This window comes from Odontesthes bonariensis, chromosome 17 (genome assembly GCF_027942865.1).
Source record: "Odontesthes bonariensis isolate fOdoBon6 chromosome 17, fOdoBon6.hap1, whole genome shotgun sequence".
Lineage (NCBI taxonomy): Eukaryota > Metazoa > Chordata > Actinopteri > Atheriniformes > Atherinopsidae > Odontesthes > Odontesthes bonariensis.
Window position 1 is genome coordinate 4152882 of NC_134522.1, and position 13795 is coordinate 4166676.

General features: G+C 42.9%; 1 protein-coding gene across 1 annotated transcript; it reads right to left on the minus strand.

Annotated features, from left to right (window-relative positions):
- Positions 1–667: 667 nt before the first annotated feature.
- LOC142366121 (tripartite motif-containing protein 16-like) lies at positions 668–2548 on the minus strand. The gene is made up of 2 exons (XM_075447924.1): positions 1443–2548; positions 668–1265 (listed from the first exon to the last, which is right to left on the minus strand). The coding sequence occupies exons 1-2, from the start codon at positions 2546–2548 to the stop codon at positions 698–700; spliced, it is 1674 nt and encodes a 557-aa protein (XP_075304039.1). The 3' UTR covers positions 668–697.
- Positions 2549–13795: the final 11247 nt, after the last annotated feature.

Sequence of the window (13795 nt, forward strand, 5' to 3'; positions counted from 1 at the left end):
CAATGAGCCTCATTGTGAAGCCAGAGAGAAAAACAGTGAAGGCATCATTCAGAAGTAACTTCATATCTGAAGCAACACAACACATTCAATCATCTAAAGTCCAGAATGAGACAAAAATCTGCTTTTTTTAAGCACAACTCAGCAAAACATTTCCAAGATAAGAAGGTAAAATCCCTTTTTCCTGTATTTACATCATGTTATAGATTTTCTTCACTGTGTGACGACACAAACACAATCACTGCTGAGAAAGGCAACCAGAGACAAAAAAACTGCTTTTTTTCTGTGATTAAACAGTTTTGGTAAAGACGGTTGAAAGAAACTGAACCATCAACAGAACTACAAATCAAAAGATTCGGGAGATGAATCTAAATCACGTCGTCACCTTGAATCCAGACATTTGTTGTCAGCTGAGCGTCTGGACTCAACAGAAAGTCTTCCAACATGAAACTGAGCTGAAAGTCTTGGCTGTAAAAATCAGAACATAAAGAAATATCAGGGCCGTCGGTTTTAGTCAAAGAATATCGAGATATCCAACAAAAGAAAGTCGTCAACAGAACAACATCAACAAATCACTGATTCCCTGAAAGTCTCTGAACAGCTTAGAAATGACACCACGATGGGACTAAATGAGTCACAGAATGAGTCAAAATGAAAACTCACAGATTAAAACTCACTGCACCTTCAGCTGCTTCCTTTTTCAGCTGAGAAATTTGCAACTTGTTCCTGGAACTAACCAAGGAAACCAAACTCCAGCCCAGAGCGGCTGAGTGAATGTGGTCTGGACTCTGTGGAGGAGAGTCATGGTTCCAGAGACGCTGTAGAAGGACAGAATACCTGCTCTGTGATCCAGGTACACTCCCACTCTGGAGGCCCGAGGACCTGAGATGGAGGTTTCCTTGTTGTTGTACCTAAATGAATAACTGTTTTGGTCACATCTTAACGCCCAAGATTTGTCATTATAACCAAATACACATTCAATCCCTCCTGCTCTGCTGATGTTCTTGTATGCGACTGCTACATCAACTCTTCCTCCTCCTCCCGTCTCCACCTCCCAGTAACAACGTCCAGTCAGACTCTCTCTGCTCAGGACCTGCCACCAACAGCCAGTGAATCTGTCTGGATGATCAGAATAAGACTGAGGATGTTCCATATCTGTCACTTTTCTGTTCCCCTCTGACAGTAACAGATATGTGTTTGCTGTGTTTGGATCCAGTGTGATTTCACATGAATATCTTAAGAATCCAGCTCTGCTCTCTGGTTCTGGTTCTGGTTCTGGTTCAGGTTCAGGTTCTGGTCCTGGTTCTGGTCCTGGTTCTGGTTTTGGTTCTGGTTCAGGTTCTGGTCCTGGTTCTGGTTCTGGTCCTGGTCCTGGTCCTGGTTCAGGTTCTGGTTCTGGTTCTGGTTCTGGTTCTGGTTCTGGTTCTGGTCCTGGTTCTGGTTGTGGCAGTAAAACATCCACTTCAGCGACTCTCAGTGAGATGTTGGCCCATTCCTCTCTCAGGATGTCCTGTAGTTTATCTCTGAGCTCTGACACAGCTGCTGTCACATCCTCAAAGTGCCTCAGAGGACGGATCTGGATGCTGGATGAGTGTGTAGCCCCCCTGAGTGCTGCCACTGAGGGCCAGCTGTGCAGAAACTGGCTGTGATCCTCTGTGTGTGAGAGCTGCTGCAGCTCAGCATCTTTCCTCTTCAGCTCAGTGATCTCCTGCTCCAGCTTCTCCTGAAGCTCTTTGACTCGCCTCCCTTCGGCTTCCTGCTGGGATCTGATCTGCTGCTTCACATCGGAGCTTCTTTTCTGGAGGAGACGGATCAGCTGGCTGAAGATCTTCTGGCTGTGCTCCTCTGTTTTATCAGCAGAGCGATGGATGGCCTCCAGCTGCTGCTGAAGCAGCTTCACATCTTTCTCTGCGTCCTGGATTCTCTGCTGGATCTGCTGCCGACTCCCCTCCAGCTCTCTCTGCCTCTCAGTCCTTTCTGCTGCAGCTGACACTGTGTCGTGGCCTTTATGTTCCTCCACAGAGCAGAGATAACAGATGCACTTCTGATCCGTACGGCAGAACATCTTCATCACCTCATCGTGATCAGAGCAGATGTTCTCCTGCAGCTTCTTGGAGGGCTCCACCAGCTTGTGTTTCCTGAGTGGAGCTGAATCATAATGAGGCTGAAGGTGTTCCTCACAGTAAGAGGCCAGGCAGGATAAACAGGACTTGGTGGCTTTCAGCTTCCTCCCAGAGCAGACATCACAGGCCACATCTTCAGCTCCAGCATAGCAGTGGTCAGCAGGAGCAGCTTGGAGTCCAGTCTTCTTCAGCTGCTCCACTAAAGCTGCTAACATGGTGCTTTTCACAGGGACAGGCCTCGCTGTGAATGTCTGCCTGCACTGAGGGCAGCTGTGGATTCCCTTCTGATCCTCTCCATCCCAGAAGCCTTTAACACAGTGAAAGCAGTAGCTGTGTCCACAGGGAATAGTCACCGGATCCTTCAGCAGATCCAAACAGATCGAACACTGGAGCATTTCTCCTTCCAGCTGAACTCCTTTCTGCGCCATTTCACCGTTTAGCAGCAGCGACTGAGTGAGTTTCACTTCCTCAAAGCTGAAACTGCTCTGAGCTCTGAGCTATAAATGACGTGTCGGTGCAGAGAACAGAGCCGGTCGGTTCACTTCCTGTTGGTTACGCCCATCATGAGCTGCAGATCTGAAGGGGAGGGAACAAGGAAACATGTGGGCCGAGCAAGCTGCTGTGGGTGAGAGCAGGAGGAACAGGGAGGTTATCAGAGTTCAGTCCATTCAATTCTATCTGGGACTACTAATCAGTCCAAGACCAAAGATTAGTTTGAGCTCTTTTGAATCTCTGCTTCTCAGTTTTCCCCAAAGTGGAAACCACAGAAACCTCTTGTGTTTGTTGTTGTGTATCGTCCGCCTGGCCCTTATTCTGAGTTCCTGTCTGAGTTCTCAGAGTTTTTATCCCAGTTGGTGCTGAGTACAGATAAAGTCATTGTAGTGGGTGACTCTAATATTCATGTAGATGTTGGAAATGACAGCCTGAATATGAACTTTAATTCTATATGAGACTCTGTTGGATTTCCTCAGAGTGTTCACAGACCGACTCACTGCCTTAATCACACCCTTGATCTTGTGCTGACTTATGGCGGTGAGAGTGAACAGTTAACAGTGTTCCCTCATAACTCTCTCTTATCTGAACATTTCTTGATGACCTTTGAGTTTACAATACTTGACTAAACAGCTTCTGAGAAGGAATGTACATATTCTGACGTTATCTCACAAGTTAATATTATTAATTTAAAAATCCTAGAGGAAACAGTTCGGCATCTGAAATCAACAACTTGCATTCTGGACATAATACCATCCGACTTTTTAAAAACTGTTTTTACCTCAGTAGAAAGTTATCTCTACGAATAGTTAACAGCTCACAGGCATTTTTCCCAAGTCACTAAAGACAGCTGCCATTAAGCCACTCCTAAAGAAGAGAACTCCAGACGCCTCTATGATGAACAACTACAGACCTGTCTCTAATCTCTCTTTTATGTCCAAGATTATTGAGAAAGTGGTATTTAACCAGCTCAACGACCTTCTGAATGAAAGTGGAAGTCTTGATAACTTTCAATCAGGCTTCAGACGTCATCACAGCACTGAAACAGCTCTGGTCAAAGTGTTAAACGACATCAGGTTGAACACTGATTCTGGTAATGTTTCAGTCCTGGTTCTGTTGGACCTCAGCGCTGCGTTTGATACTGTAGATCACAGAATCCTGTTGCACAGGCTGGAAAACTGGGCTGGACTTTCTGGAGCGGTCCTTAACTGGTTCAGGTCCTACTTAGAAGGCCGGAGTTATTTTGTTACAGTTGGCAGCTATGAATCTGAGCGAGTGGCCATGACTCGTGGAGTCCCCCAGGGGTCAATTCTTGGACCTCTTCTGTTTAACTTGTATATCCTTTGGGTCAGATATTGCAGAACTTTAACATCAATTATCACAGTTATGCAGACGATACTGTAGCGATTTTACATGTGAAAATGGATTAATATGCTGGATATTAATAAAAGAAAGGGGCACCACCTGCCATATCCATAACCTTAATTTCGTTACAGTCCTGGGAGGAGAAACTGTTAAAAGTTATGAGGGAAAAGTCTCACTGAAGTCGAATTCTGTCTGAAGGGATATCCGACACTTAAGAATTTCTGTGACGCTCTGATCATTTACAAAACTTTTATTTAAACAGTCTTTCACAATTATATGCCAACAGTTGATAAAGAGGACAGAATAGAAATAATTTGCAGTCTTTATAATAAAATGCGGGTTAAGAGAGAGACGTAGCTTGGTTGGAATGGGATGAATGGGGAAAGTTTATTAAGTCTGGCCTCTCGCTACCCTGAGTTCAGTATCGGCTAATTAACTCTGACAGCATATTAAAGGGGCCAACACAGCACCATGTCTGAGAGGGAGAGACGAGACCTTACTTGGTGGCAGGGACCCGAAGCGCGTGATGTTTGTTCTTCTGGATAACCGTTTGTTATCGGAGGCTGGCGGGTTTCCATGGCAACAGCGGGCTGAAGTCGGGACGAGCTGTTATTCTCTGACCTGGGCTTCGATCAGGAGGAGTCCCACAGGCTTTTCTCTTCCCTTCTCTGCATGAAGGTGGTCTGAGCTTGGGCTGTCCAAGATTAACCAAACAACCGCGGGTGTCTGGACCTAAATAACAATAAGGGAAGTTCAAATTAAGAGGATGAATTGGAGTCAAGCGCGAAATTGCATTTTAAGTCAAAAAGGGAAAAAGGCTTGAAGTCATAAACGAAAGGCAAAATTTAAGAGAGCTAAGACAAAAGTAAGAGAACGCGGAGTTCAAAAAATAAGTTAAGAGGAAGTTATGAGTTAAGAGTTAAGACTCAAGCTAAGAGTAAGTCAAGAGTTTAAGTTAAGAGAGCCAACTGAGTGTCGCGCCTGTTCTTTTAAGCATGGTATGACGCTCAGATTTCAACCAATCAACGCTTAGTGACCAGTGATGCCGGTAACGCGTTACTTAGTAACGCTACTTAGTAACGCTACTCAGTAACGCTACTTAGTAACGCTACTTAGTAACGCTACTCAGTAACGCTACTTAGTAACGCTACTTAGTAACGCTACTTAGTAACGCTACTTAGTAACGCTACTTAGCATGCGCGTCGAGAGACCTGGTGATTCGGGGCTTCAGCCCCAAATCTCTCTGGACTGACATAAAGAAAAATATGTATAATAATAATAAGAAGAAGAACGAAGAAGAAGAAAAAGAAGGAGAGCTCCATCACGGGACCACACTTTGAGCGGTGATAGACTACCGCGGCGCTGCTGTCATCATGCAACTTTGTAACCAGCTCAGACCGCAGGATTCTGACATGCCCAAATATGGACATGTGTTGATTCATTTTGTCGCGAAAATAACAGCTCTGAGGAGGAGTGAGTGGGGTGGGGGCGGCGGGGGCGGGGGCAGCGCCAGCGCCAGACCAGCGATTTCTTCTCCTGCCTGGGGTTGAACGGAGGTTGATTTTACTCTATATCGCCACCTCCTGGCCAGAAAAACTGCCGGTCCGGCGCTATCAGTTAGCCTGCTAATTCTGCAGTAAAACTCAGCAATGCTGCGTATAAACTTTGGTTAGGACATGCCAGTAGGATTATTTCTGCACACTCTTATGGTATGTATAGGTGTTTTTTGTATGCAATACACTTCAAAATGACATAAAAATCGCACATTGTGCCTTTAATAGGAGTGTTTCACTTGACGTCACTTCCGTATTTTTCTACCCAGGTGGTGGGCAGCCTGAGCTGGAGCCCATTGAAAACACTGTGTTTTGTCGGCCACTTTTTGCCCAAAATACCTCAGTTTTGTGCCGTTTTTGGATGTAGCAATCGGTCTAACCGAGAGAAGGGAAAGGGTTACTATCGGGTACCGAAGGTAATCGCCCATAGAGGTGAGAAATGGAAAAAAACTCACAGAACAACGCCGCAAAAAGTGAATAGTTAACCTACGTTTACAGACTGGAGGAGCTGAATCTGCAAATGCTCGTGTCTGCGGTGACCACTTTTCAAAGGTATGTGGGAAATCTAACAGTTTTGTAGTAGTGCAGTAAAGTATTATGTTGCTAAATGCCAATCAACAGTAATGTAATACGGGCTACGTTTGGGCTTTGTTTTGAAGGCTGCCCCAGCGCGTTGTTGGCTACTGTCAGTGGACTGGGCTCCGACGGTCAAGCTGGGTTACCGAAACACAGAGCTAACACACCGTCATCGGTGTTTCATGCGATCTCTGAGAGTGGTTGATCTAAACAAAACAAATTTGTCACGTCGTCACAATCTTCACGTTTCAGTAGTATCCACGAAGTGCTTAAGTGCTAACAGCGCACATTAGCTCCCAGGTTCTTGACAACAGAATCGTTCGCTCTCTCTCTCTTGTGCATTAGGCTAACAAAGACACAATGTCAGCATTTGGATATATGGATCTCGGCATTTTATCAAAACATGAATGCCAACATTCACAGCTCGGCATTCAACATGTTAAGCAGCTGGTCATGAACTGTGTTAAATTTTCATTTTAACACCCCCTTTTTTTTTTAAAAATCCCGGGGGAAAAACCCCCTGACCCCCATTAAAAATTATTTTCATGTCTGGGCTACAGCCCCGAATGTTTGCTCAGGCTACAGACGCCCCTGCTACTTAGTAACGCGTTACTGTAGTCGGACTACTTTTTTCAGTAACGAGTAGTCTAACGCAACTACTATTTCAAAACTAGTAGTCAGATTGAAGTTACTTATCTAAAACATCGTGCGTTAGTATTTCTGCATTTCGGGGGAACGTATACCCCGTAGCGGCCGTCCTTTATTCTCCTGTAACGGCCGCCGCCGGCCGGCATGTTATAGTGACCAAACAGAAGCTAACATCTTATTTCTGAATGTTACTTACAAGCCCAATACATATATTTGACTTGTAAACATATATTCATGATTATAACCATACATTTGTATTGAAATAATTTGGGATAATTTCGTTTTCTTATGAGTTATATCAGTGTCCGCGACGGGAGCGGGTTCGCCTGAAGTCACTGGTTGTTTTACATCTACCTACCCAGTAAAAGTGATCTGTCCCACTAACATGTGAAACACCAGCGATATCATTTGTTACATTTTACTCACTTTCCCTAATCATTTTAAATAAATACACCAATCTAAACCACAGTTTTCATCAGTGCCCGTCACAGACGATAGTTGCTAGGTTTAGCTATTCGTGCTAACTTTATAACATATAGCCTACGTTTCAGGCAGTGCTATGGAGAGGGCTAGCTAGCTGTTTATCTTGCCTGGTCACAATTGATGACTCAAAGATGACTTGTTAACGTCTTTGTACTGTATTACATCTTCTAGCACCTATATACGATATCTGAATGAGTGTACGGGTGTTTATCTATATGTATACTTCGTCAGTTGTAGCTTTGGGTAATCCAGTAACAGCTGCAGTCAGGGGCGTTGCACCCGTGGGGGATGGGGGTGTTTCGACACCCCCACTTTTACAGCAAGGTGATTTCACCCCCCCCACGTTTTCCAAAGGTAAACCCGTTTGCCCACCCTCGTAGTGCACCAACATACGAAAAAAGGAGCGCACCTCAGCTCCCTTACGCTGCACGAAAAGGCATTGGTCAAACTGAACGGACATTCACCCAATCACAGACTGTTGTCCGCGACACGGCCCGGGAAATTTGATATTACGTCAGAGACAAACAGCCGGAGCTAGCGATGGGGAGCTCGGCTCTTTTGACTCGGCTCCCAAAGAAGAGCCGGCTCCCGAACGGCCACCTCTGGAACCTGATTGGACACCTCAGGTGTCACTCCAGTTGATTGACAGGCAAGTCTCGTTGAAAGATGAGTGAGAAACGCGGCGTCTTTGAAATGAGTGGCAGGCATAGAGAGTGTCCTGTTGTACTGTCAGAGTGAACCTACTTTCCTGGAATACATCATTTTGAGTTAAGTTTGAATGTGATTTCCAAATGAGTCAATAGGTGCGTTTATATGGACACGTTTCGTTTAAAGAGATTACATGTAATCGGTTTATTAGAATTCGACCGAACTGTATACATGAGCCACAAATAAAGAGATTAAATTTCTTCCGAGTTTACATGTTACAGCAATTTAATCCGATAGGACGATGTTTTAACAAATGTTGAAGTACTACAAATGTTGCAGTAAGTCTGAGCTGTTTCTTTGCTTTGTGTTACATGAAAAAATGAGGTGCTCTGTTTTTTTTTCTTTAAAAAAAATAAAATAACATTTAAAATCCCGACTAGAACTCGCACGCAAAGATGTCCATTTGGTCGCGCGAGGCTGTCGGTTTGTTTTTCTAACCGTTTTATACACTGGAGTACGGGAACCTATGAAGGAAGAAGAATGTGATGCTGATGCTGCCAGCCACGTATGACTCTGCCTGCCTGCCTGCCATTAATGTTAATGCCCTGTTTGATTTTAAATTGTGTTACACAACGCCTCTTCTTTACAAAACATAATACGCGTTAAAAATGACATCTGCCGAAGAAATGGATAAACTGAGAGGATTGTACACAACTGTTCAGTTGATGAGGATGCTAGCACGTCTGCAGTTGCTTCATCTTCGTAAACCAAGTGGATTAGTTTGACATAATTGTGAGCTTTCCTGTGACCGAGACACCGATTTCAGGTAGGACAGTTGGATTTAATGGGTTTGATTTTATTATTTGTATGGACAACTTAAAACATGTAGCGGGTTGTGGTGACACAGGCTAACTTCCACTCTTGGTCAGACAGGCTGTTATAGCCTACATACTGGTGCTACACACATGGAAAAAAGATCTTTGGCTACTTACTAGTAACATTTATCTCCTCCTCAAATCCGACATCGACACCATGGCTGACGTCCGAAAGGAGTCTGCCTCCCAGTATGTCGTCCATTTCCGTCTGGTACACGAAATTGGCCGGGCTTGATCCGTTTTTACCATTTTGCCTTTTGGCATTGGAGTAGGCGGCCTTCAGGGCTTTCCATCTTGACTTAATCTGGTCAACGGACCGGTCAAACCCTGCCTCTTTCAAGGCTGTGTGGACATCATTAAAGATTTCCGAGTTCCTCATCTTCCTCCCGTCCAGTTTTGACATTATATTTTGCTCTTGCAACGTTTTCAATAAAAACACTGTTTCCTCCCCCGACCAATTTTTGTTCTTCTTCACCGTCGCCGTCATTTTAACTTCGATATCTTCCGTTATCTGCCTTTTAACTAGAACTACACAGTCTTTATTAACTGTATCTCGCGCGCCCTTACACTTGCGCAGTAACATGAAACGTGTTCTAATAATCGTTTTATCCAGGTGCGCCTGTAAATATGGGGAGTTTCCTCCTTCAATCGGATTATATGAACGGTCCAAACCACCTATTGTAATCGGTTTAAATATTTAACCCGTTTATATTTAAAGAGATTATTTGACTGTTTACATGACGCATATTTAATCTCTTTGCACGTGTAATCGGTTTAAACGTGCATTTAATCAGATTAAACGTGTCCATATAAACGCACCTATTGTTTTTAAAGACTGCACATTTAGAGAAGAGATTTTGTTGCCAATTGTTAGGCTAAACGAGTAGGCTAAAGTTATGAAAGGCTAATGTCACGTTAGCATGAAGCTATTATGTAGCACTTTAAAGTGGTACCTTGAGTTAAGAGTGTCCCGACATATGAGTTTTTTTAAGAGCCGTTATTCCGTCTATTTTTATTTCATGGAACAGATTAATGGCATTTCCATTCATTTCAATGGTGAATATTGATTGGACTACGAGCTATTTGACTTATGAGCTCTGTCACGGAACCAATTAAACTCGTAACTCAACGTACCACTGTTTTGGGATAGTGTGTGTGTGGGGGGGGGGGCCATGCGCGTAATTTGCACGGGGGTTACGGGGGTCATGACCCCCTCAAAAATCAGATCCAGCTAATATAACCCCCCCAATATCATCAAATCAAATTATCAAAAAATATCATAAAATTCTGAATGAATAACTTTTGTTTGTTTTCTTTATTCATTCATTTCATTTCAAGATAGTATCATGTTTTAAATAATCTGTAATGTACCCCCCCTCCTCCCTCCCCCCAAACCGACTACTTGGTATTACCCAACCCGCTTTCTCTGGTGAAAGTTTGTTTAGGCTACTATTATGCGCAGCCGCTGGTGAGTGGTGCCAGAGGGTGCCAGGGATCACTGTGTGGAACCGATGTCACTGAACTGTATCTTAAGTTGCTGTTTGCTCCAATACAGTCACACGTTTTTGGGGTTTGTTGTGCTAAGAGGTGGATTAACGAGAGTTAAATTGATGGAAAAGGGCTGTGACGGCTGCTCAGAAAGTTCACAAAGCTAGCGCGAAAATCTTGAATGTTGTCTTGCACATACCAAGACGTTCACCTCATGTGTTCCTTATATGTGACCCTGCAAGGCGAAACCAGTCGCTTTGGTAAAATTGACAAAACTAAGTTATTGTGCTCACATGAACGGCCATAATCTAAGCTTTCCAACGATATGTATATTGAGGCTATTGCTATCGCTAAGATAACTGCATCCAAAGTTGGCATGGTTCTCCTGTCAGGATAATGCTAGAAGAGGAGAAAATCACCTTTTTAAGTGGCGTTGACAACTGGAATGACTGCTAATGTGTTGAATCTTCACCGGGCTTAACAGTCAAAACATATGTTTTTCCGTGAAATTTGTTCAACCCGCCCAGTTTTCCAGGCGTTTCAGTAATATTCAATTCAATTCATTTTTATTTATATAGCGCCAAATACAACAAATGTCATCTCAAGGCACTTAGATAGTAAGTCCAATTCAAGCCAATTGGAATTCAATTAATTAATAATAATCATAATTCATAAAATAATCCAATTCGTTCATATAGAGCCAATTCAAAAACAATTTCCCAGCTAAGAAAACCAACAGATTGCACTGAAAACTTTTTGTTTTTCGGTCCAATCTCCCGGCCTGAGCGGCGTGCCTGAGGCGACTGTGGAGAGGAACGACTCCCTTTTAACAGGAAGAAACCTCTGGCAGAACCAGACTCAGGAAGGGTGGCCATCCGCCTCCACCAGCTGGGGTTTGAGAAGACAGAAAGGGGGGGGGGGGCCGCAGCGGCGGCGGCACTGTAACACCATTCAAAGGATATCTGTTGGAACAGGGAAACACGAGTTAATGACCACAATAATGTCACATGTACATAAAGAGAGTAAAGTGAGGAAAGGTGTGACAGATGAGGCCTCCCAGCAGTCTAGGCCTATAGCAGCTTAACTATGGGATGTTTCAGGATTACCTGAGCCATCCCTATTCAAGGTAAACACAAGAAACTTGTGCTAACGAAAATAAATAAATAAATAAAGGACCAGACTCAGTGAGTAATTCCCTATACTCCCTATATAGATCCATATATAGAACCATCTTTTACAGCCACAAGCTACCTCAGCCTCTCACCAACTGCACACCAGTCACAGCGGGGTGGGGATCCAAACCCTGGTTCGGGTAGGGGGTAATGAAAGTATAGAGGGTGCCAGAGGTGGAGGCAGAACAAGACACACTAGCAGACACACTATCAGATTCAACAGACCTAACTATAAGCTTTATAAAAAAGGAAAGTTTTAAGCCTGGTCTTAAAAGTGGAAAGGGTGTCTGCTTCCCGGACATTTACTGGCAGCTTATTCCACAAGAGAGGGGCCTGATAACTGAAGGCTCTGCCTCCCATTCTACTTTTAGAAACTCTGGGAACCTCAAGTAAACCTGCAGTTTGGGAACGAAGTGCTCTGTTAGGAAAATATCTTACAATGAGATCTTTAAGATATGATGGAGCTCGGTCATTAAGAGCTTTATATGTGAGGAGAAGAATCTTAAAATCTATTCTGAATTTAACAGGGAGCCAATGAAGAGAGGCTAAAACTGGAGAAATATGATCTCTCCTGTTAGTTCTCATCAGAACTCTGGCTGCAGCACTTTGGATCAGCTGGAGGCTTTTCAGAGAATATGTGGGACAGCCCAATAATAAAGAATTACAGTAGTCCAATCTTGAAGTAACAAATGCATGGACTAGTTTTTCTGCATCACTCTGAGACAAGATGTTCCTGATTTTAACAATATTACGAAGATGAAAGAAGGCAGTCCTAGAAACCTGTTTTATATGCGAGTCAAATGATAAGTTCTGGTCAAAAATAACTCCAAGGTTCCTCACTGTAGAACTAGAAGCCAAGGAAATACCATCTAGAGTAACTATATAGCTAGACAATTTCTCCCTGAAACGCTCAGGTCCAAAGATAACGACTTCAGTTTTGTCTGAATTTAGAAGCAGACAGTTCTGAGTCATCCAGGTCTTTATGTCTTTAAGACATGCTTGTAGTCTGACCAACCTATTGGGTTCATCTGGTTTTATAGATAAGTACAGCTTATATAGTAATATATTGTGGTCAACTGTATCAAATGCAGCACTGAGATCCAGTAAAACTCAGACTGACATTTTTCCACCGTCTGTATTCAGACATATGTTGTTAAACTCTTTGGTCAGAGCAGTCTCAGTGCTGTGGTTCTGTCTAAAACCTGACTGGAAGGTGTCATAGCAGTTATTTTGTTTTAAAAAGTAATTAAGTGGTTGAAAAACCGCTTTTTCAATGATCTTACTTAAAAATGGGAGATTTGAGATAGGCCTGTGGTTGTTCATTTGTGTCTTGTCAAGATTGTCCTTTTTCAGCAGAGGTTTGATTACAGCTGTTTTTAGTGGCTCTGGAAACACACCCGACATTAAAGACAAGTTCACCATCAGTGACAGGTCTGAATGCAAGCTGCTCTCCAGTGTGCCACCCTGTATGTGTGATGTATCCAGAGTTGCATTGTCCATAATACATTTGCTGCATGTAGGTGCCAATACAGTGATGAAATTGATTAATCTTTAAGTTCTTGTCAGCTGCCACTGTTGGCTAGTGCTTAAACACTGAATTTAACTACTGTGTCGTTATGGCATAAATAGTCAAGTGAACAGCTGCATTTACGTTAAGTAGCCTAAATCAGTAAAAGTATCACAATGTATTTCTAACACAGGAATGGCAAATTAGCAAGCAAGAAAATGAATACATAAATAAATACATAAATAAAAATGCCGCGAGTTTAACCCCCCCAATGGTAGACCCAAAGTTACGCCCTTGGGGGGGGCATATCATTGTTGGTTTTCAGTAAGTGTATAATCAACACAGTTCATAAGGATTTCATAACTGTAACGTTAGATGAAACTGATGAAAAGCTTTTTTTTTTATTAGAAAGGTCTAATTTTGTGTAGGGATCTGTCCCTGGCCAGACCTGTGGACTGTCAAACAAAAAGAAGAATTTAAATCCAAGTTTTGTTGAATGATTTAAAATAACATTCATCCAAAAAAAATGATATTCAATATGTGCAGTGATATTTATATACTGTATATCTAGTTTATCTGATTGGTTTTGATATCTGGAAGGGAATGATTTTTGGTGAAATATGAACAAGGATGCATTGTCACTGCACCTGATCAAGTCATAATAATTTTGTATTAGTGAGACCTGTTGGGGTCTAGAGGGTTATATTTATTTATTCTTATCTTAAACTCCACAGTTTCTCGCATAAATGCAACTAAAAGCCAAGTCATGAATGCAGATACGGGTTTTGTTCTGATTTGTTTTGTAAAACCACTCCTTGCTGCTCTAATGCGGGACAACTACAGGTTCATTAAGATGTTCCATATAACT